The sequence below is a fragment of the Phasianus colchicus genome, chromosome 1 (genome assembly GCF_987193195.1).
Source record: "Phasianus colchicus chromosome 1, bPhaCol1.hap1.1, whole genome shotgun sequence".
In the NCBI taxonomy this organism is placed as follows: Eukaryota; Metazoa; Chordata; class Aves; order Galliformes; family Phasianidae; genus Phasianus; species Phasianus colchicus.
The window spans coordinates 183,442,617-183,468,551 of NC_143436.1; the positions used below are offsets into that span (position 1 = coordinate 183,442,617).

A 25,935-nucleotide genomic window follows, 5' to 3' on the forward strand; every position below is an offset into this window, starting at 1 on the left:
TTGTGACCTTTCTCAGGACTCTCTCCATATGTCCACATCTCCCTGGTTCTGGGAGGCCCAGCACTGGGCAAAGCAGTCCAGGTGAGTCTCAGCAGAGCAGATCAGAGGATAACCTCCCCTTTCCATGGCCTGTGGGCAGTGCTCTGCATCAAGGAGACAAAGAGGCTGTTGGTCTTTTATGCTACAGAGACACACGTCTTCTCACTGTTCCTTCTTGAAACGTGGATACTGAGGTCCTACAGAAATAGCTGCCGACAGACCAGTGTTGGTCAGTCAGTGCCTTATGTATTTCCACAATCAAGGCATCCCTCGGCAATGAGTTCATAGGCTGAATCTCTTTTTTTACTAGTACAAAGAACTACATCACTACTAACTATAAGCATTTGCTAAGACATAGCCGCTTTATTCTGCAGTGCTGACAGGAAATCTTCCTTTGGAACAGACTGTTGATGCAATGCTATATATCCTATAAATTACCTTTTCCTTCCAAACCCCCCTACCTTTTCCGACCGTCTCTCAGAGGTCTATGCCACAGTACCATCTAGTGGCAGGCACTGACGACGACCATACCATCAAAAAAAAAAGAGCTCTGAACCGCTGTCATCCCTTAGCAATTTCAATAGAGAGATAATATGAAGCTTTCTTTTCAGCTTGGAAATGATATCATATAGGATAGCAAGAGAGTAAGTCACCTTGTCAGTGACTGAGTTGGACAGCTCTGGTGATCAAATTACCTCTGTGGTACACTTCGTAAGCACAATTACTAATTACTTTCCCCATAGATGATCTATTAAGATAGTTGCTTGCTGCTCTGAAAAGATGAGAGAAAATAAGTGAATCTAACACTGGGAAAAGACACAAGGAACATGTCTAAGATGTGTTTTTACAGGACAACTGTATAGTAGCAATGTATATAACATGACTTAACATCCAAATTTCTTGCACTGACTAGTCTCTTCAAACAGCATCTTCATACTACAGTGCCAGTCTAGAATCAGACTGTGCAAAACTTCCATGGATATAGCAATTACTTTGTATTATCAAGTAAATTAACTTAAAAAGGAAGAAGCATTTAAATGGTAGATAAACCCTTATGTAAGAACTATTTCTCAGGCAAACTGCAGTCAAAATCAACAGTAGCTAATGTCAGTGGTTATTTGAGCAGTCTTCTCCTTGAAGATCTTCCAAAGGCACCTGATCATGGATCTGGGCACTCTGCTCCAGGTTTCCCTGATGGAGCAGTGGTTACGCCAGAGAGACGCAGAGGTCCCTTCCAACCACAACTATTCTGTGATCCTCTGGTTGTCATGAAGCTGCCTAAATAAGTAGCACCAATTTCATTCCTCCATTTACTGAAACACATTAGTAAAAAGGCTTTCTATATCAAACCTGCTGCAAGTGGGAGAAAACAATGGTTCTGTTGCTTCCTAGACATCTTACGTAAAGATCATGAGAACTGGAAATAAGAAACTGAGATTTTCAAGAGAATTGTTCTTTGAAGCACGTCAAAGTTCTCCTATGTGCAGTTTTGGTGGCCAAAATGAAATGGCAGCAGAGGAAGGGGTGCGGAGTGATGCAGCCTCACGCATGGTGGTCGATGAGCTGAAGTGAAGGAGGTTGGCCTCTCACGTGTCAGTTTCCAAGAATGTTATTTACATGTGAAAATCTCAAGCAGAGTCACAGCGTTGTGTCCCTCAGAGGAGAATGCAGCTGAAGGACTCAGAGTTGTTTTCTCAGCCGTGACTCAGACTTTGTCTTCAGAGTCTTCCACACTTAGTTTCTCATTCATAGTGGTTGTCTCCAAAAGATTAAAAATATAGAAAGTGATAAGGATTAAAAACAAAAATGGAAAGCTTCATCAAAGAATTTCTAGCCCTAATCAAGCCTGTGTATTTTTAGTACGGTAACCAGTATAATGGATACTTTATGTAAACCCACTTGCATTGATGAAAGATATTATTACATCAGTTCAAGATGCTGCATAATGATTCATAAGTGATGCTTTTGAGCATGGAGTCCAGTTTTTTTCCCCTGTCAGCTCTAACAATTATATAGCTGTGGGGAGAAAATGGTGCTTTTTTGAGCACTTTCCTCTGAAAGCTGAAATAAAGAAACAGGGGGAAAAGACCAGTTCAGATGCTCAGTTCTTGGCACAACTTCCCTTCTACAGCAGCTTTCAGTGCAATTCCAAAAACATTCTGGAAAATGTCTTAAAATCAATGCTACAGTTTAACCTTAGCACTGCAGCAGTTTAAGGTGTTCTGTCACAACCACAAGTCACTCCGATGATACATTACCATGCATGCCTTTTGCCAGGCCATCCACTTACACTGTTTTTCCTGATCTAAAGCATTTTGACTGGGAATTCAGTAACTAATGTCGAGATGTACAGGCTGTGAAATGAATGACAGAAAACAAGTATTTGTCATCTTCTATAGACAACAGAGCATTTGAGAAAAACGAAAATGTGTTTCTTCTTTCTGAAAAGCAGCCTATCTCAAAAAACAACAAAGAAAGACTACAGTTTGACTGTTCAACAAATGTGTTCTGTTAGGGAACACAGCTTGCCCCATGACAGCATCCTTGCTGTTAACTCACTAAGTGCACCAAGCAGCTTGTCTTCTGACAGATGACAGCACTGCTACTTGACACATACTTGACTGCTATGAAGTGTAAAAGGAGAAAACAGTTTCTTTTCAAATATAAGAGAAATGCTTCCGTTAAGAAAACAAATATTTATTTTAAAGACAACATTATAGTAAAACCTCCATTATTTTCAAAGGGTTTTTTTATGGTTTATTCATTTTGCATTTCATAACTTTGTTTCCTAATGACAGCAATTTGCACTTCCTCAAGATATGTCTCCATTTCAGGACTTCAAAAGAGACTGTTTACAGAGTGGTAATTTGTGTTAACTCAGATCTCTCTATTTCAGCCTTACAAGTTCCTGTACCCTTGAAACTGAAAAGCAGAGCAGGCTGGTGGGAACACTGGTGAGATCATGAAAGCATTTCTGATGCTTTTATTTCTGATGTTACCAGACTCCTACTTCTGCTGGCCTATGCTTGTGATACAGCTGCACTGTGGCAGTCATAAACATTCCACATTTCTGTCTTCCTCTACAAAATTACCATCCCTCTCACACTGTAGTTGTAGCTACTAGAAGTATCTTTCATTTATGTTACAACAGCGAGTAGAAAATATCATATCATACAATGTGTGTGGACAATAAATACCAAAAAACACGTAAATAATCTCTTTTTTTTCAACTTGGGTCACTTGGGAGACTTCCAAAACATCAGGGTTCTGGTTAGAATCCTGAGAATGAAAGATCAATGAATCAGTCAAACCTACTGCTTAATGCGCTGTAGCCATATGATCCAGATAACATATAGATCTAAATATTTAGGATGGTAATACCATTAAAAATGTATTAGATTTCAAGCTGCCAGATTAGCTTGAGACTTACTTAAATGAGAAGGACTCAGAGTAGAAGCACGTAGACAGTCTGGGTAATGTGGAAGGGTTCTAAAACAAGGGGTAGAACAATCAAAAGGAGATTTGATCAAGCAGACTAACGGTGCTTTCTGCTCACAGTAAGAAGGCTCTCTGACAGAAAGGCAGCAATGCTGTCTCTGGAAACTCTTGGTGTGAGCTGAGAAACATTCTGCAGTTCTAAACCTTACACAGAGGATACCTGTTGATACAGCAGGAAATGAAATGGCTGTTCTAAGGTGTTTGGATACAAGTCAGTTTCTGACAAGAAATACAATCAGCTCCTGATCCTGAAATACAAGAGAAGATTGTGTGGTATGTATGTAGGAGCTTCTCTTCTATCTGCTTTGCGTCACAAAGTCAATATCTGTATATTAATAGTATCAGTAAAGGCTTCTTAACTAAATATATATAAGGAGACTTGAAGCCAGACGGCTGTTATAGCTGGCAGGGTAGAACACATCTGTGAAACCTGCAAAATAGGAACAAGCAAATAAAAATAGGAACAAATAAAAAATAGGAACAAGCAAATAAACGAAAAACCTAAATCCTCACAATTTCTTACGAACATTTTTCTTTCAGTGTTTCTGCATCTCATTACAATAAACTTTCTTTCTTACAACACATAAGATGGTTGTAGGAAACTAAGTGTAGCACCTACTATATTCCTGCTCTCCATTCCCCGTGCAAGACAGGTTAAAATACTGACTTCTATTTTTTCCAGCCATCTTCACCCTGTGTTAGTTATCTGAATAGCTGTATGTCATCATCTGTCAAAAAAATGAGAAGCTGGAACTAGTAGGAGCAAATACATCCTCAGCTTATGGAAATATGAAACCTCAAATCCACTCTGCTTAAAGGAAACATGGTGGATCCAAACCAGAGGGACAAAACATGATCTTTACAGGTAATTAAGAGAACTGAAAGTTCAGTTTCCCTCAGTAGAAGTTGTTTCCTCTTGTAGTGATGTTCTACCATGACAAATTTGTATGACAGGGATTGCTGGGTAGGTACACACACCTTCTGTTGGAACAATCATATTTTCTTCCAAAATTTTCTTCACAAGCATTTTCTAATTTGCTGCATTTTTATTCGTCAGATTGGATTCAAATGTTTAAAGGAAGAAACTATCTGAAAAATTGCAATTTTTGATGTTAAACTGCACTCAATTTTTAAAATGTATGTGCTCTTGTAATCAATTATTTTAGAACATATTTTTATTAGCAGAATTAAAATTGACAATTTTTCAAATAGGAGAAAAAAGATCAAGCTTAAGAGAACAACAGAATGAAACAGAGAAAAGACTTTCTTTAGAAGCTAACCTGGAGATGCAGCCAACTCTTCTGCCACCTTCCATCTCCCTCCTTCAAACCATCAACAAAAATATAGTGCAAGTGAAATACAGTTTTATTTGAATGCTACCTCGGACTAAAATACAAAATTTAGTAGAGGTATCAAAGCCAAGATGACCATTTTCTTTTCTATGAAAAATAATAAAGTGCTTCCATGCTATTGTCTTTAAAAAGTGTTTCACAATGTCAGTCTGTAATTGTTGCTACAAATTATACACTTTCATTCTTAGGTTGAGACTTTTCCTACTGCAGTTTGGACTTCCTGCTTCTTCTAGGCTTTTGTTAATCATAGAATCATCATAGAACCACAGAATGGCCTGGGTTGAAAAGGCCCACAATGATCATCGAGTTTCAACCCCCCTGCTATGTGCAGGGTCGCCAACCACCAGACCAGGCTGCCCAGAGCCACATCCAGCCTGGCCTTGAATGCCTCCAGGGATGGGGCATCCACAACCTCCTTGGGCAACCTGTTCCATTACTTCACCAACCTCTGTGTGAAAAACTTCCTCCTAATATCTAACCTAAACCTCCCCCGTCTCAGTTAAAAGGTACAACAAAGGTATGATAGCAGCCTGTGATAAATCATTAATCAATGAAATCAAACTTGACTATCTTGAACTAAAAGCAAAATTCCCCAGATAACTCACATCAGAAATGAAGAACACGATTATATCCTTATGTTAATCACCTGGCAACAGAGTGAAAACCTCTCCTGATGACCTAAGGAATTGTTTGTTTAACTTGTGCATTTATGTACACATTCTAATAGGAATGCAGTACTGTTTCCTAAAGTGCTTTTTTTCATTAACTTCTAGAAAACAACCACTATGGCAGTCTGACTGGATTTGTACCTCCACATGAAGTTTATGAGCTATTTATTTATACTCTTACTATTTATTGCCAATACAAAAAAAAAAAAAAAAAAAAAAGGGAATTTCAAGAAAACAACATTAAAACAGACTAAAGCATTTATCTTGACTTTTATGTTCAAGTAAAACATTCAATTTCAATGACAACATGTAAGTTTTATCATTTTATTTTACTAAATAAATGTGAATTCAGAGTCATAAGACTTACTTAAGAATAGTAACAGTTCAAAAAGTATAATGAAAAAGTATGTTAACAAATACACTGGCTTTGCATTTATATATATATATTGGCTTGCACTGGGCAAAACTGCACATTGCAATAGAGAAAGAATCTGAAAAATCTGAGAAAGAAATACATTGTGTTACAGTCTAGAGAAATAATAACTCAAAATAACAGTTTGCTAAGTATTGCTGCATTAACTTCTCTCTATCTTAGTGGAGTATGGCAGAAGTTCCACTTAAGTAGAATTAATTCCAGATAGTTAAAAAAAGGAAAAAAAAAGTATCTATACACCATTGCTTTAAAAATATATGAGCTATTAAACTGAAGGGCTCTTCTAACAAGGAACAAATGAAGTGTTTAAACGGTTCTGAAATTCAGCAGTTAATTTAATGCAGTCTTAGATTACTGATTTTTTAAAAATAAAGCAGCTCCACATTGAATCCACTGGTCTTGGTTTCCTCCACAAGGTACATCGATATTTGTCACCACACGGTCTCTCTCCATGCTGGTGTAGACTGGCAGAGATATGCATTCCTCAGGAGAATATGGACCATATGCATCCTGTCAATAAAGCAGCACTTAGTTATCACTCAGACAACATAACACATGAAAAGTGTAATTTCCAGAGACATGGTATCCAAAAACTGGATCCTAAGATACAGTCTGGACCCTGCAGCTCCCCTGGTAATGCTGCTTCAGCTGCGATCTGCTCCTGAGTTACCTGCAAGTGGGATAAATTCCTTTCATACTAACAGTGACAACAGTTGCATCTGGGGTTCTTTGGCACTTTTGGGAAAGATGTTGTTTCCATTAAGTGCCTTAATAAAAAAATATTGTGTTGTGTTAAATTTAAGTATTCAAATTTGAACATTTTGTCTGTATTCACCAACAGTTTTGGATTCTCTTGTACATTAACTTTACTGGACAGCATTAACAGTACTGCTTTTAGAAAGACTGCTACTATACTGTAAACACTCCTTTGGGAAGGATGCTGGTTGGAGCCACAGCTTTGCCTCTTAGTCTGTATATATGCTCTTAAGAACATCAGCAGTTCCTCTTCCCTTTCTGTCCTACAGAGACCTTGTGTGGACCTCGGATGTAACTTCCTCCCAGGGTTTTGCATAGGTCATTGCAACTCTGCATGATTACAGAACTGAGCTTAAAGACTGACTAGACTTTCTACAGCATGTAATTCAGGTTTCAGCATGAGATACTTGTAAGTAATTCAGGACTTGATTCATTTAAGATACAATAAGTATGTTTCTTTTCACACTCAAGATTTCCCTTACTGTCAACAGGAAATTGTCAAAAGTTTTCAAGAATCAAGCAACAAATCAGCAGCTTATGTGTCATAAATGAATTTAAAAAAAGCTTTTTCTTAATGCAAATCACATCTAAGGCAAGTTAGTTAAGCTCCATCATTAGAAAGCAGCTAAAAGCAGAAAAACTGTACACATAAACAATAACTGTTTGAAGCACTCTGCCTTGCATGCTAAGATATTTCTGAAGAATTTTGCTGTTCCTTTTTGAAAATCAAGTTCCTTTGTCTTTTGAACACCAGTGTTTAAATCCCTGCAGAAGGTGTATGCTCTGCAGGAGTTAGATATAAGAACTTAATACTCAGAAGTTTGTAAAGAGAACTCAGCTGTTCTCAGGTGGATTATTCTTACCACATTTGTCACTTGGCCACTTGGAGGAAGACAAAAATGCTGGCAAATTTGAAAGTAAAACATCAATCAAAGCTCTTCAAGTACAGCCAAAGATGGGAAGCCTAAAGTAGGCAAATTTGCCTTCAAAGACCTATTTGTACACCTTTTTTTTGTGTGTAGAAGTAGCTGTTCACACACTGTTCTCAATCCCACTGATGTTTTGCAGAATCACATTATTTGAGGGTTAAAGTCATTCTGTTAGAGTCTTTTTGAACCACAAATCTTTATGACCTTCCCATACACACATTCCATTTTTCTTTGTCTCCTCTGCCTCACACATAGTTCTATCTCCTTCAGCAATACCCTTTACAGTTTAGAATTATTCCATGAATTAGAACCAGAAAGTGCTTTCACAATTTGATAAGTACTAAGTTAAGAGTTTATAACACTCCATTTTGAGAATTTTGAGCCTTGTTAAGGGAAAATCCTGCAGAGAGTCCATTTTATTTGTTTTGGTTGAAAATGACCTAAAAGATTTGCATTATAAACATACAGATTTTTTTTTTACTAGATTTTATAAGAGATATTTATGTGGGGAAAAAATCATAAATTCAACCCCAAAGAATTATAACATAATATTCTACTTCCCACACTATTCTCCTACAGAGAAGATAATGAGATCAGGGAAAGTGCCGAATATCTCAGATCTACCTTGGCTTCTGTTTGAAAACACGGTGTTTGATCATGGTCAGTTCCTACAGTGAAGCCTAAAGTATAACAGCTGAAGGGCAGGGAAGTCAGAAATACTTTCCTTTCCTATTCATTTGAAGTATGAAACACATTGGAAACGTTTTAATTCACTGATTATTGAACTATCACACACTTCCATAGAGAAATCGCGCTGCTGAAATCACACAATGTCTTTGAAGTTTAAAGAATACAGAATGTCATTCAGAACTTTAATCATCTGCTTTATCTTGAAAAGAAGCAAAATGTTTTTGTTTTTTTTTTTTCTCTGAAGCCTACAAACATTTGTAAACTACCAAAGAAAGGACATATCTATCACTGATCAACAGATTTTGGTGTTTTTGTTCTTTGGTTTTTTTTTTTTCTAATTTCCAGTATCTTCTTTCACATCAGAGCTGGAAGCAGTAATACAGATGCTGGCTAGTATCTACTTGTCTGTCTAAATCTAGACCATTATATTTCCAATGCTGTACTATAACAATGATTTGTTTACAGAGCTAGAAATAACAGTGGGAACTAAAAAAACTTTGGGATACAGCACTGTGTTAGCAGTGGAGCTCCTTCAGTAGTATCTATCACAAGATATTAAAAACTTCATCATCACCATAATTTATTATAGTTACTAAATAATTCTAACTGAGAAGTCAACTACTTGAGTCTGGTGAACTTTTTTCTATAACATTCTTCTAATCAAATACAGTCTTCTTATCTAAAAAAATTCATCCTAGCTACTACTTGATGGGATGAACTTCCTGAAGTGCCTATCTTTTACTGAGACCACAGAAGTAGCTAAAATAACGAAATCATACTGGGCAATTAATTTTAGATAGCCATTGCGTTGTGGAATCTCCTCCTTGGAGATCTTTTAGAGGCACCTGGACGTGGCCCTGGGCACCCTGCTCTGGTTGTCCCTGCTGGGGCAGCAGATGGGCCGGAGGGACCCAGGAGTTCCATCCAGTCTCAGCTACGCTATAGTTCTGTAAATTCAGATACAGTTAATTCTACAAGCTTTCTAAAACTTTCCTATCATGTAACTATATGAATTTGTAATGCCACTTATCCTTGAAGAAGTGCTGTGTAACTTTTTCATTTACTTTTCAGGCACTGCTATTACAATTGGGGAGTGGAAGCAGTAACTATTTTTACTGTTTGAATTACTTCATCTTACACACTTCTCCAAGTGTTAGGGAAAGGTTTTCTTTCCTTACAGATAACACCATGGTATCTGTCTTTTTACTGCTGTTACATTTTCATCTAGTGTTTAAAATGTAAAAAAAATACGCTTTAGGAATGAACTACCAAACTCAAGTACACACTTAGGAAATACACTTTTGGAAATACTTACATTACCTTGAAAAGGAAGGAAAAGAAGTATGACTGAAATAAAACCATTGTCTTAATCAAAACAATAAAAAAGAACAGATCCACAAGGTGATAGGTGATAAATAAGTTACTCTGTTTTACACACAATAATGTTTTACTATTAAAGATAAGAAAAAAAAGAAGGAAAAAGCAAGTCAGCAACATCATACTGAAAAGCTACAACATAGATAAAAAAGCAAATTATGGGTCTTGAAAGTTTAAAGCTTTTAATAATTTAGTACCTGTGGAATCCAGGCCATGTAACAAGGGAGAACAGATGACACACTGGGAGAGTCATGCAGATTTTCTGAAAGTCTATTTCCATCAAAACTGCAGCCTTCCAGTAGTAAGCCAGTGATCTGCCATGGAAATACACAATATCGAAACGTCTGTTAAAGACTTGAAATGCTAGCAATAATTATATTATACTTTGTTAAACAATGATCCTTTTTACTGTGACCAAGTTTTTAAGTAACAGGATGCTAACTGTTGCAATGCCATGTGAGAGAATAGGAAACAGGATTTAAAAGCATGACTCAGGCCTTACTTCTGTGTCATCTTCCTCTGATTTGGATTCACAACCTTCAAAATGCTAGAGAAAAATACCTGTAAATGTCTTCACTTAGGAAACTGCAATTGTCTGGCATTAGATTAAAGGAAAGATGATAGAAACAGCCAAGTCCACAATTATTACGATGTCAAGAAAATGAAAATAACTATCCCTGAAATAAGCATATATTTCCACTTGGAAGTCTGAGCATAGCTTTCAAAGAACTGAATTCACAGTTACACAGTTTCTGGAGAGGCAAATATAAATTATACTGAAATAATATGGGAGAAAATATTATTTAACACAACTCAAGATTTCTTAGTTGAAGTACTGATTGAAAAAAATAAATAAGAGCCCCATACATATTTATATAAATAACTTCACAATGCTTTAAATTTAACCCATTAAGTGCTTACTTTTAATAAACCAGTACTGTCAGACTCTGAAAAATACATTTTTTTATTATTTCTTTTAATTGAAGTCCCAAATAACTTAAGAACAGTGATATCTACTTTGTATTTCTTTCACAAGAACAATTCAGTATCTGCTGATTTCATTTTGCCAGTTCAAATAATAATGGTTTGCCAGTAAAAATAATAATAGTAGTCAGTATGGCCTGCTGACATGGTAAATTTAATTTTAGTAATAATAAAATTTAACTCAATAATAACTTTCATACAGCTTTTCAAAAAGCTAACTCTAAAACTGGAGCACATGTGTAATGGAAGAATGAAAATCATCTACCTGCTTTACTATCATATTAAAGCCCTGTATTAACTATAACAAATTGAGGCAGGAGTTGATGAAAAAAAAATTACTAAGTGGTTCTGGAACTAGGAAATGTTGGAAAATGCTATTGGAAACCGGGTGAGTCACTGCATAACCAAAATATCAGACCAAAAAATGAAGAGAAGTACCATTTTCTAAGCCATTCTTAATGGATTCTTAACAATAATTTCTGTACCTTCCAGTACCACCTCATCTGACTTGCACAGATAAAATATATGAGGAAAATACCATAAAAGGCGTGAAAGGAATAAAGTCTTATTAATGATCACACTGATGCTCTGCCACACACTTCCTTCTGCTCCCCATTGTTAACCTTGATACTTAAGGCTTCACTTTACTATACACACAGGTCCTACTACACGCACTTTATCCCACCACATTTCTGACTGCTTTTAAAGCTCTTGTTTATCCCTGTCATAAAAGTATTAGAAAGATTCATATCTTGTTTTTCCTTCTGCTCTTTCTGCTTTCTGCAGGCAGTTTTGTTGTGGAGTTGGATGTTTGAAACAGTTATTGAGGGAAGACTGGTCTGACGAAGAGCTTTTAAAATTTATTGCTGTATGTTGAAAGGTCTGCCCAACCTGAACGTCTCTAAAAGACAGTTCTATAGAAGTGGGTCACCTATTGAAAAATCTCTTTCTACACATACGTTTTTTCTTTTGATATTGGTAGTTCCTTTGACACTGTAGTTATGTAAAATAAAATCAACTGAACTCTTGGAAAATGTCAACCAATCACAGGATCTCCTTTGAAGATGAAGACCAAAACTTTGACTTTGATTCAATATTAAAAGCCACTGAAAAATATATACTACTGGAACAATGCACTTTCAGACACTGGTTGGCTAAGTACACCCATGGTTGTGTCCTCTTTTCTGTGATAAACGTTATAGAGAAATTACAGCTACTATGAATTACATATTACATGGATTTCACTGCATCTGTAGAGCACGTAGTATTTTTTGCAACTCAGGTCGCAGTACTGGCTGGAGTATCAATTCTTACAAAGAGAAAGCATTTGCCATTTCATGTCTATTTGCACTAGGTTTACTTTCAAACTGAACTGTTGTTATATGATACTGGTGATAACTCTTTAAAATACATTTGTTGAAAGTGTGCTGATATCAAGGTCCAAAGTATCTGTTTCCAAAATTTCAAATTTTCCACAGTTAATTTTTCCTTGCAACTTATGCCAATTTCCCATTAAATTAATTATACATATATACTTCACTACCACCACAGACCTTCATCATTAAATTATTAATATTCCACAATGCAGGTATACTGTGTCAAAAAATAAAAAAAATAAAAATCTTATAATAGTATTTCTGTCAATTACAAAAAAAAGCACACATTTGATATTAATGTTGATGCCATGCATTTGAATGTAATATTCTTGCAGCACATTTTTTCTTTATTTATATTATTCACTATCCAAGCTCAGAGCATCTACTACCAAAAAGCCTCTTATAGTGTTTCTTCTTTTCTTTCATTCTTTTTTATGACAATGGAAAATGAGATTCTAGTATAAAAGCAACAAATACCTGATTTTGCATGACGAGCAACCAGTGCACACAGCAAATAAGAGAAGTATTTGCACATCAAAGGATGCACAGATGTGCATTTTCAGTACCTTTTGTTAAAGCAACCCCAAGTGATGTTAAATTTCATACAGCTGATTCTAAATCAAATATTCATCACATTCTTCTAGGAAGGATCTATTCTGCATCATGCCTCTAAACTACAGTCTGAATTAAAACTGATAATTCAACATCAGGTTTGATATTTATCCATGTTAAGGCATTTTCTTGGCCTGATTGAGCATTCCTCCATAGCTGCAGTCCTAGCACTTCATACTGGGTTTGGCATACAAAATTTACAAAATTCCTCCCAAATGTCTATCATTACTTCCAGTCGTCTGAAATGTTACACTCAGTTTCTGCTTGTTTCCCTGGACTTAGAAGTGTTGGGTGAATCTAGAACATCAGGATGTGTGATTTGCAAGCTCAGAGACAGAACACAGGGACACAACTCCCTGAAATTTCCTTGGTTTGTTTATTGTCAAGCTGTAGACTCCCATTTGCCTCTTATCAAATGAGGCAAAAAACTCTTACTAAAATATCCAGACTGATTAATTTTCTAAATGATATTTTCCATCGCTAACAGGAATTAATTTAACAAAATTCAAAAGACTATACTGTACAAAGGTACAGTAGATAATTACAATTACTTTTTTCTGGTATCTTAATATTTTAGAAATACGAAATTCTCATCCACTCTCTATTAATAATTTTGGATAGTGTCAGAAGCTGACCTAGGACACTGTTATCTCCTGCAGTCCCGTGTCTGCCCGCATTATCAGACTAAAGAAAGAGCCCTGCCACCTGCTTTCTGTGCTGAACACAGCTTATTGAGCATTAATGTCATGGGAACAACATTCACTGGAATGTTGTGAATATTTTGTGAATTCTCTACAAATTTAAGCAAAAGAGAGGTGCAAAGAGATTCATATTCAGCCAAAATTACATTACCACCTGCAATGTTAAGAAGCTAAACTAAACTACTTGAGTACTCTGTCTTGCTCCCTAGACAACGAGTAGTGAGTTTATAGCTGCTGGCTGTAGCCCTAAGCATCTATTAACAAATTGTTGTGTCTTTGTCATATCTAAAACTAATCCTATTATAGTTCACTTAGTTCCTAAAAATCTCATTCTGAGGTTAGTGTTTCTAAGAGATGGCCTTCTATACGTATACCTTCTTTCTATAAGCCACAAGTCTTTTAATGACCTTCTGGACAATGGCTAGGTATTACCTAATGAAACGGCAGCTTCAATTTTATCTAAGAGGCAGATTAAGGTAATGGAAGAAGAATAATTTGAAATTTAAATCAGCACTCTGAAGATTTTTTTTTGCAGCTTTATACAATTAGCCAGCATTTCTATTTCCAACACTATATTTATAGTTTACTCTTCCAGAAAGTTTGTGGACAGGTAACTTGGACATCTCAGTAAAATTCTATAATAACTACAGTGCTTTTTTATCACAGAAACTCAAGAAGAACAGACAAATACTTCTAAGCACAGTACCTTAACTTGGAGTTTGCCCTCCTGTATTCGTCCTTTCCATGATGCTGTAAATTTAAGGCTGTCCACTGAACAGCTCATTACTCTGCAAGGGAAACACATACACTTAGATACTTATAACAACAATAAATGAAATACAAACCCTAAAACAATGTAAATCAATGTCTACCCTACCACAGTAAGTCTTACTTTGAAGAAAAATGCATTATTAATTTTATCCTTTTTTTTTTTTTACATTAGTATTCAAACAAGGAGTATGTAACTATTCTACTTCAGTACAAATAATAAAAATGAGATGACTCCTGATGAAAATTGACATGATTTGTTGTACCTGAAAATGGGGTAATCATCTTTACAAATAGAGAGTTATGGCACATTAACACACGTAAATCGGTAGATTATTTTTCACTTACCTTGCAGTCTCCTGGCGTAAGGCATTGAGAAATATATCTGGATGAAATAGCTCTGAAAGGTCCAGGGTGTCTGACAGTAGTTTCTGCTTCTCTGCTTTTTCTACCCAATTCTAGAAGAGAAAAAAAAAGAGGAAAAATGAATCCTGTCTGATTTTTCAACATTTTAAGTTGATGTGGATTTGTCAATACATACGATTAATGAAGAAAGACTGTGTAAATAGACTTTAATCTCAAAGTTGAATATTAATTTCAATTACTTCACACTGGCAAACAGAAAGTCAACATGATTTAAAAGCAAGCAAACCAGCAATTTATGTGTAATGTGACTCATTCTAAACAAACAAGCTTTTATTCCATTCCTTGCATACTGCAGCTCACTTTGTAGGCTGAAACTCATACCAAGTTCATAATGCTCTGCTGAAACCCTATTCCATCTTCACAAAAATGAAATGTTTTCTTTGTCAAAATGGTTAGCAACACAGCCTTTGCTTTTCTGAATTCAGACAAATAACTGAATTTTGTTCAATTAAGGTTTAAATTCACAGAATTTCTGATAAATTCACAGATTTATCTGATAAGATAAAAACTGACCTCCCTTAGAACTGAGAGAACGAAAATTATAGGAGTGGAGGAAATAATTATTTTCATTTATCCTGTTGTCCCAACCTACTTTTTCTCACAGCTGTGAAGCCTGTCTCTATGAGCAGCATGCCTGGAACTTCCCATTGACACAACACATTATTTGCCATCAAGAGAAGAGAAGCACATTGCAGCTTGCTTTGCAATCTTGATAAACCATGTGTGTTAAGTAAAGAAACATGCAAAAGTAACTCCTACTTTTTTCTATCATTTTATCAAGGGTACACTCTGTGTTCCTAAAAGCCTCCCACTGATCTATTAATTTCAAAACTGAAGAAGCAATGGTTGCTACACTCTTTTTTGAAGCACTCTTTTGACCAAGTGGGACACTGAAGATCTACTCTCATTTTAGACAGATCTAAGATTATTTCCCAAATCCAGAAAGTTGAAGGAATGTCAACAGCTCAGTATTCATAAATGATTGCCTCCTCATCAGGATGGGCTACATGCCTGTCTCTCACGTGAAGGAACATGCAAGGTTTCTCTGAGTTTGCATTAAGGGCATGTTATCTGTCCACTCCTGTGCGAATATAAAAAACAAGATGGCCTAAAAAAATACCAAAGTGCGTAGACAAATCATTACATTTCAGCTTGATGAGTATTATTTTAAAATATTAGTTCACTCACACAAAGCACCCACCAGGCATCTGTACTTCATTTTAAAAGTACATTAGTGTATTCTTTGACATGCTGATCACCTAATTTCAGAGAAACATCTCAGAGTGAAAAAAAAACATCCACAACACAAGTAAATATCACATCTCTTTTTTGTGTGTGGTTTTTTTTTGCTGTCGAGGGACGGTTTTCTTCATCAATGTGTCAAATACATCTCCATAATGTTTCCACCATGCACAAAAACTGAATCGGTGACCTTTTTTGTCTGTCACATCACAGAATATGAGCCCTCAACCCAAATGATAATGAATTAGTTAGGAGATTTTCACTTTCCATTTTCATTAACTAAATGTACACAGTTAATGGTTCTTGTCTGCCTGAATTTTTAATGACTTTGCATAACAACAATATTTGCAGTAAATCTGCAATCAGGTTAGGGCAGATTTTGTAAATTGTTTTGTATAATACAAGTAGACACAAACATCTCAACTTGCAGCTAATATAATCATTCTACTGCTGTCATCAAATAAACTTTTAATGTAATTGCTAAAGAGAACCACCGTCAGGAACATAGATGCTTCTGTTCCATCCAATTAAAAGATCAGTATGGGTGATATTAATTCTAAGCCCATATAATTAAATTGCATTAGGAAACACAATAGCAAAAACTTTCATTAAATCACAAAAGCAAAGTTTGTAATTGCTACTTGTATTGGTCTAAATAAAGCAGAAGACATAACTCATTCACACTGCTTAATAAATGTCTAGGTTTTATATATTTAAATATTTAAGATTTAAATGTGTTGCAGGTTAACTTCTGCAGGCAGCTCAACCTCACAGAGCCCCTCACTCTCTCCCTTCCAAGTGAGACAGAAAAGAGAATCAGAAGGGTAAAAGTGAGAAAAATCATTGGCTGAGTGAGATAAAGGCATTTTAACAGGTAAAGCAAATGCTGCCTATGCAGGCAGAGCAAAGTAAGACATTCATTCACTACTTCCCATCAGTAGGCAGACATTCAGTCATTTCCAGCAAAGTAGGGCTCATCACACTTAACAGTTACTTAGGAAAATAAACACTGCAACTCTGAATGTTATTTGAATATATATGAATGTATACTCTGAACGTATATACGAATGTAACTCCGAATGCATATTCTTTCCTCCAGCTTTTATTGCTGAGCACAGTGTCATATGGTATGGCCAGCATGGACCAGCTGTCCCAGCTCTTTTCCCATCCCATCTACTCACTGGCAGGGCAGCATGAGAAGCAAAAAAGTCCTTGACTCTGAGTAATCACTGCTCAGCAACAAGCACTGGTGTGTCATCATTGTTTTCATCATAAATGTGAAACACAGCACTATACCAGCTTCTACTACGAAGAAAATTGACTCTATATGAGCCCAAAACAGTGCAAAACACAATAAAAAATGATAATAAAATGTATTTTAAAATAGAAGTGTAAAAAATGAAGTTATTCTTTCCATCCTATATCATCACATGACAGCATGTTAGTAAAGTGCTATGGTCTCAACAAATGACAACACTCTCCTAAATGAATCATTTGTCACTAGCACATCCCCCTTGATGCCTTGGAAATGTCACCACTGCCCTTGATGCCTAGGAAATGTCATGTCTGGAAGTGGAGGAACCTCAGGCTGAGCTGTGGAAAGACTGATGTTTCTTGAAAAGGAAAAATCTTTCAAGAGATTAGCTATGATATCTTCATTTTCCACTCCAACCCTAACTTCAATAACTTCACTTGTCAAAACAATGCCAAGCTGTTTGACTTATTGATCTTGAATGGCCATGCATTTCAGTCTGAAGTGCCTTCTTCCACCACTAGCTTAGCAGAAACCTTTCCCTTTCCAGGTAGGCCAAAATAATCCATGCATTTGTCACTTACCATCTGGATTGCAATGACAGGACTACTGAAAGCACTAAGATGGTGTAATATCTAGCTAATTGTCCCCCTGTGGGTCAGGTCAGCAGCCTGATCGGTGTTCTCCAAGCTACCTCCTCACTCCCACCATGCCTTATATACAGCCCTTGGTGTGTTTGCTGCAACACACAGTTAGGTTTACATCTTCAAAACAACTAATAGTCAAGATCTAAATTCACTAATAACAGTTTCCAGCATATTATTAACAGTACAGCTTTAGTTCCCTGTGTTAGGACAGTTAATAATAGATGGGAAAATGCATATGAAAGCTGAAATCACAGCACTACTGATAAATAGCATTTAGCTGTGAAACAAAATTAAATGAATCCTCAGTCTGAAGATTTTAACGCTGAAATCATTTACGTCACACACATATACAATAAGGTTTTTAATATATTTTTTTAAACTGTTAAATAATTTAATATTTCCAGAATGTTTCACAGAACGTTTGCTGTTTAGTTAAGGTTATAAATTTAAATTTGAACTGTCCCTGGGAGATCAACATAGCATCAGATGCGTGTAAGTACCTAATCAGCAATATGCAAAAAACTTTGTACAGCAATTCCTAGCAGAATAATTCAATGCTTCAATTAGGTGAGTTTCTATTTTGTATAATTAAACAATTATTTTTTTAACCACAATAAATCTGAAAGTACAGTCTCAGATGGTTCAAATATTTTTTTCATGCATCTTAACATCCAAGAAGCATCTATTCCATTCTGTAGAAGCAGCTTTCCTTATCTTTTATAATCCCAAAGCAAACTGAGCACCTCATATCGAACAGTGGAAGAAATAAAGAGGCTGCCAGATTTTCCTGTTATCGTTTATACAATTTTAGGCTGATCACAGAACTCCTCTACAATGTACCAAGTACTTTTCCTTCACTGGTTTTAATTCATCCTGATTACATTCTCTTCTATAATGTTTTTCCCTTGCTACAATCCCAGAAGAAATCTTTTATTGAAATAGCAAATCATTTAAATCACTACAGAAATTGTTTCACTTTTACGTATAGGCATAAAATTGTATGATGATATGAATATTCATAGCCAGAAAACATATGTAGCACAGTTCTGTCTTTACACTAGTTTCAGATACATTCAAAATTACTAGAGAAAAGACAATAGAAAAGTCTGACAGCAAATGATGGCGAGTAACAAACACTGATAGGAGAAGAAGTATTCAGTTGACCACCACAGGGATTTTCTCAAGCTGTGATACCTGGTGGAAAACATCAGCTGAAGTAACTGTGTTACTTCACTGCAAGGAAGTGACAGAAGTATTCATTATGGCACTGAGTATAGAGGGGGGAAGGTGTGGTCACTCAGGAGTGACTGGCATGAAGAAATTTGCTCCCTCTGGGTAATTTTTTCCTCTGTTTAACTCTTGAGTTACTCTATATAAAATGAACACATGAATACTGCCATATTTCACATGGTATGATGTCAGTACATACTATCTTTTAAATAGTAAATGACAAAGGTATTTAGTTTAGAGTCATAGTCTATTTTTCATTTTGGATTTCATTCTGTTATTTTAGAGTACACAAACAAAAACTGCTGTTTAGTGCTTTAAATATAATACTATTTCTCCATTTCAGTTCGATATGCCTCAGAAGTTCTGTATTTGTTTGGGGAGTCTGAATGTTAATGCAATAGCACGTTGTTAGAGCATACAAATTCTGAGTCTATTAGCATCAACTTGCTAGCTAACAATGTGCCAGAAGCAGTTGTGCACTAAGGCACAGCTGAGGGAAGCATTAACAAATGTGATTTCATTCTGGTTACTGCATTAATTCATTTTTATCAAAGCAGTAACTGAACTTTTCTGAGTTGCTGGTTCCTACATTTAATAAGGATATCAAAACGATGACTGCATAAGAGCCGTAACAAAATTCTAACAAGTTGCTGATTAACATATCTCAAAAATCTCTACTTTCAGTTATTTTCTTGACAATCACTGAACACAGATTATGGTCCTACTTCCAACTTCCACTGATAAGAAGTTGCTGGGCACAGAAAATAATGGTGTATAATATTTATTTACGGGTAACAGACAAGAGTGCTGACCCTAATCCAAGGACAAAGTGAGTTTCAATTCCACTGTGGACCTCTGGAGCACGGATGCAGTTGTGATGAAGCTAGCAAGGCTGAACAAGGTAAAGAATACTCAGTATTCCAGGCACGATTAATGATGAAACAGTTTCTGCTATGTGTTCTATTGTACCACCTTGAATGCTGTATTGTGGTAAAGGGAGCCAACAGAGAACTGCTTCCCTTACTATGGTTCATTTTTTCTGGTGAACATCCCACAAGATACAGATTTTCAATTAGCATATCCCTCACACTCCTTGTTCCCTCTTCAGAGATAATGACCGCTTGTGCTGCAGTCATCAGTCAAAACCTGTTGGGTTTGGGTTTTTTAGCTGTTTAGCAGTTTTCTGCTAAAATCCTCTCTTGAGACTGCCAAAATTCAAAGAAAATCTCTCAACCATGCCTGCTTAACGGAACTCTAATCTATCAGCAACTATTAATCCTCATCCTAACTCTCATGTATGTATACAAAGTTCATCAAACATACTATAGCAATCTAATCAGAAATTGCTTAACTGTACAGGATACAAATCCCAAAAAACATGACAGCCAAAGAACAAAAAAACCCTCTACTTTTCTACAAGGAAAAAAAGAGATCGCAGAACAAACTCTGGCTGATGCAGCTGCACTGGAACCAAGCAACTACATGGCTGTCTGGTCCTGTCCTGGAACACAGAACCCAGGGACACACCACGTTGACTCATGCTAATGCTACTTTCTCAGCACTGAGTAGAGCGCTACAACTGCTCAAACTATCAAAAAGTTTGTTCAACCAATAATAACTTTGTGTAGACACAGAAATTAAGACTTTTTTTTTTCAAACTGGTGTAATAAATGTATATGAATAAATGTTTGTTTCTACATTCAAATTAAAGACAACTCAAGTAGAGCTTTTTGTAACATACAAAACTTTTGTTAAAGCCCCAAACAGATTTTTTTTGGTGATGTTCTGAGGAAACAGCTCCAGGGACTGGAGCACCTCCCCTGTGAGGACAGGCTGAAGGAGCTGGGCTTGTTCAGCCTGGAGAAAAGAAGGCTGCGGGGTGACCTCATTGCAGCCTTTCAGTACCTAAAGGGAGCCTACAAACAGGAGGGGAATCAACTCTTTGAAAGGGTAGATAACTGCAGGATGAGGTGAAATGGTTTTAAGTTGAGGGAGGGGAGATTTAGGTTGGATGTCAGGGGGAAATTCTTTACAGAGAGAGTGGTGAGGTGCTGGAACAGGCTGCCCAGAGAGGTTGTGGATGCCCCATCCCTGGAGGTGTTCAAGGCCAGATTAGATGGGACCCTGGGAAGCCTGGTCTAGCATTAGGTGGGAAGGTTGGTGGCCCTGCATGTGGCAGGGGGTTGGAGATTCATGATCCTTGAGGTCCCTTCCAACCCTGGCCACTCTGATTCTGTGATTCTGTGATCATCAAGTCTGCAGGCTGAACAAGACATTTCTTTCAGACATTGTCTCATTTGTGAGCCAAACCCCTTGGCATGCTTCTACCTTGTTCTTGAAGTCTCCTTAGTCTTTTTAAGTTGGACATTACTAGAGTCCAGGGATCGTGAAAACATCTGTTAGTCTTAGCGTGGACTGGATGAAGATGGCCCACAGAAAGAAATGTACTTTCCAGTCCTCGCTGAGATGCTAACATTTTCCCACACACAAGTAAGATTTTTTTCCCAAGTTAGCAAAGTGCAACGAAGACCTCACAAAGAGAATGCAGTGGAAGAGTAGCCTTTGACACTGCCTCCCCAGTATTCTCCTTGGAGAATCTGGCAGCCCATGGCCTAAACAGGTACACACTTTATTGGGTAAAGAACTAACTGGATGGCTGGGCCCAGAGAGAGGTGGTGAATGGAGTTAAATCCAGCTGGCAACACATTATGAGTGATGTTCCCTAGGGGTTGGTATTGAGGCCTGTCCTGTTCAGTATCTTTATTTGATGATCTGGATGAGGGCATTGAGTGCACCCTCAGTAAGTTTGCAGATGACACCAAGATGGCAGGAAATGTTGATCTGCCTGGGGGTAGGAAGGCCCTACAGAGGGATCTGGACAGGCTGGGCTGAGGCCAGTGGGATGAAGCTCAACAAGACCAAGTGCCAGGTCCTTCACTTTGGCCACAATCCTAGGCAATGCTGCAGGCTTGGGACATTGTGGCTGGAAGACTGTAGAGGAAACAGACCTGCGAGTGTCCAAGAAACATTCGGATGTTGCTCTAAAGGGCATAGTTTAGCAGGGAAGTATCTGTGTTAAGTGGACAGTTGGACCCAGAGGTCTTTTCCAACCTTGGTGATTCTATGGCACAATGCCACATACGAGCCTGTTCTCAGGAAGTATACTGGGTAGACAGATGGAATAACCTAGGGAAAATATCTCACAGACTTTCCTAAGGAGCACACATTTGTCTGGTGTCTGACCACTCTCACTACCATTTATTTTTTCCTTTCAATTCAGTGGTTTTTTTTCAGCATGTGCATGTTCCCTCCTGGCCGATCTTACTAAGTACCACAAAGAAACGTAGGCAAAATTTCAAACTTTCAGGGTGCATAACTAGACATTAACATTAAATATTTAACATTTTTATGAGAGATACTACAACGAAGTGGTACAAATCCAGTACATACTCATTAGAACAGTTTTGACATTTGAGAAAATATATAAAGTTTTTAAATTAAAAATTCAGACTAGACTATCCATTTTACCCCTCTGCTTTATCTTTTGCAGCAGTTTTGTCTATGATAAAGAAAGAATAAAAAATGAGTTATTTAAAATTAGGCAATCGACATTATAAATTTAAAAAATTTAAATACATACAGTTCATTTACATTTAGCACTGTGTGTGTTCATCTTTCTCTCTGCGTTCTGAACGCATCTTGGATCTTAAGGAGAAAGATCAGTGAATGATGTTTATTTTATTAGATTTAATAAAGTGTAAAACTACAGCATTACATCATACGCACACTAAACATATGACCCAGTTTCCACTCAGTTATGGAGTATGTAGAGAGTAACTTGCATCCAGACATTAAAAAATAAACAAATCTGCCTTAAAAACCCCCACAAATCAACAAATTGAACTGAGATTCAGAAAAATGATCATTTTCTTTAATTTTTTAGAATACGCACAGTAACGAGTCTTTTCTTTTTTATGAACTACAAAAGTCTTTTTATGAGTGATTGCTTTCTGCTATCAATTTTCTACAATCATATAGATCATCAGCTCTTTAGCGGTATGATGAAGGATGCTGTTCAAACTTCTGCTTACAAGGTAGCATTTAATAATGAAAAAAATACCTATACTCATAAAACATGCTTAGAATTGAGAATGTAATCAACAGGAGTTGAATTCTGTTGAAACAAATTACATTTCAAAAGATATAAGGCTGAAGTTTACAGAAAAACCCATAATCTGTGGATGCTTCCTTTAACAGAGGATCTAAATTTCATTGGAACTGAGCTTCAATAATTCACAATGAAACCAAACCAAATGCAAGTAAAGATAACTTTCCTTTACCAATGCTGCATTTTAAAACCTGTTTTCCCACACATAAAACAAATTATTTTCCCAAATGATGGATAATCCCTGTACACTGACATTACTTCCATTTAAAAATGCAGAGCTTGTAGACTCAGTGTGGAAGCTCACTGGAGTCTGTAAGATTCATTTCATTCAAAGAATAATGATTTCAATATCTCTGGAATGTGAAGCCTTCAACTAGTGATTAAGCAAAAAAAAGAAAAAAAAAAGAAAAGAAAAAGAAACAACTTAAAGAATAAGGAATCCTTCCACCTCAGGCCCCCACAAATGAACACAGCATCCTGCTAAGTCACAAGAAGACATGAACTCTCTGAACAGCTTTAGCTTCCTTGGAAAACAGACCATATTTCAGTGGACAACTTCCACTGACCTGTAATAATCTGATATTTTATTTTACAACATAGCCTTCAGAACTCCTCTTTGGACAGTGTATCTTTACAAGTTACTACTATTGTATATAGCCACTACTTAATTTAAGTGAATAAGTGATTAAAGAGGAATAGGATACAACAATAAGATCTATTATATCTTCAAATTTGCCTTCTCTAGGAGGGAAAGAAAAGATCTAAATTTTTATTGTGTCCCAATTCCCAACTTTTCCAAAGCAGATATCATTTAGATAAAAAGAAGTTATTTAAAGCTGTATCCTGGCTGATAAATTCTGAACAAAGTGAAATCATACTGCAATAAAATGAAAGCTGTGATAACTAATTAATGCTCACGTTCTTAGCATTAAGCAGTCTGTAGTTGTATTTTTGTTTTGATATTCTTGATAGAATTCTTCAGAATAAAGTGGATTCTCTATAGCATTTTGAACTTTGATTTAAAATAATGGAATGAATAGATTTAGAACAATATTTTTAGTAATCCTTGTGTTTAATTAAAATACTAAATCTGAGGTATTCTGCATTGTACACGTATCTGAAACAAATACATGTTATAATAGAGTGATGGGAAAAACAACAGTAAAGTGGGGAATGCAGCCAACATCATCCATCCATCCAAATCAGCTACTCCTAAGATCACACGAGATATATCATCAAGCTATTGTTCATGCTCCAAAATCCACTAAGCAATCTATCAAAAGAAACCGAAAAGCTATGCAAACTAGGCAAGATACAAGAGTATCTTGCAAGATGCAAGAGTGTTCCCTGTCTGGGGAAAGTGAGGAGAGGGAATCCTCTAACAAACCTCTTGCCATATCAGCCAGAGGTCTGGGCTGCCTGTTGCAGACTGAGGGATTGGAAACCAGACAGTAGAGAGATCAAAAATCAGAGAATCATGGAAGGGTGTTTTTTCCTTGAAGATTAAACCAAAGAAACACAATAGGGCTATTCATGCTGCCAGTGTTGATGTAGCTGCTGTGTAGGTACTTCTCCTACGTGTCAGGCTGCATGTCTGGCTGTGTCTGTGTAGAACGTTTGCTGCTTATTCTGGAATTCAGCCTCAGCTTTGCAGGACATGGAAAATGGGGACAAACACCAGCCTGTAATCTCAGGGGGCTCAGGAGGCAAGGAATCCACTACAGCCTTCAGTCCACTGGATTAAGATTTCTTAAGTGTATATTTATAGGATTCTGCTATCCCTTGAAACATCCAGAACCACATGCTAGGGTTCTAGTTCAGTTACCTTTTTAAAGACATGGTCTCTCCTCACAATCAAAATATTCATGTGCAATGAATTGCTGTTCAGCCATAGCTTTTCATTTTGAAGCAGCGTTTCCTTGCTTTCCCCTCTATTACTTTTGCTTTGCTGTTATGACAACACTGTTCAAACAGGCCCACTTTTTTTTCTCCCTCGTATTTTTCAGTAGGTCTAAAATCTAAGGCATCCAGAACTGATATGCGAGAGTAATATACATAATAAACAAAAACATTATCAGACCAGCCCACATGCCACCACTGTGAATGCTGCAAAACTGTGCTATAGAAATGTCTGAGATAACAAATCACCTCAAGAAGGAAGGTATGTAAGGCACTACAATACAGCCGAAAAATGCTGATAACTGAAGACACTCATTCTGTACATTTTAGCTGACAGCTATAATATCTACACAAAGACCAACTGATAATTTGAAAGATACAGTACAGTACATATTATAATCCTAATTTAGCTGTTTAGTAAATACTAGGTTCCTAACGTTTTTGTAAGATTTGAAAGACAGCAATGGATCCAATAGTAACAAATACAACAAATAATGATTGCAAAATATCTTCCACCAGGAATCCTCATATCAGTTTGAGTTTCAGAAAAGCCTCCAAGATATTCACTTTGATCTCTTTTTTTCTTTTTTTAAACAAATTAAGGCTTTCAAGGAAGCCTCTCCATACACTGTCCCAAATTTTAATACAACACCATTCGATTCCTGTCACAAGGAAGTTGATTTTATTTTCTGCACTGGCAGTAAATATTTTGACAAGGCAGCCTTTAACTAATAGCCTAAGTACAGGTCTACTGCATCCTTAGTAGGAACAACCTTTCTTTACCTCTTTCAAGTTTCAATGTATTTTTTTTTTTCCTCTTCAAGAACACAAAACCAAAGTTTCCCAAATGGTGAAGGTAGGAGTCATTATCTTACAGTGAAAGAAACA

At 36.6% G+C, this 25,935-nt stretch overlaps 1 protein-coding gene across 2 annotated transcripts in view; it reads right to left on the reverse strand.

The window, feature by feature from the left end:
* Positions 1–5,889: 5,889 nt before the first annotated feature.
* Positions 5,890–25,935, reverse strand: part of DYNC2H1 (dynein cytoplasmic 2 heavy chain 1) — a 139,928-nt gene continuing 119,882 nt past the window's right edge. For both annotated transcript variants that reach the window (XM_090133939.1, XM_031595889.2), the window contains exons 86-89: positions 14,532–14,641; positions 14,122–14,203; positions 9,940–10,056; positions 5,890–6,500 (exon numbers count right to left, since the gene is read on the reverse strand). In XM_090133939.1, the coding sequence (XP_089990065.1) occupies positions 6,342–6,500; positions 9,940–10,056; positions 14,122–14,203; positions 14,532–14,641 (468 nt within the window). In that variant the 3' untranslated portion in view covers positions 5,890–6,341. The remainder of the gene's footprint in view (positions 6,501–9,939; positions 10,057–14,121; positions 14,204–14,531; positions 14,642–25,935) is intronic.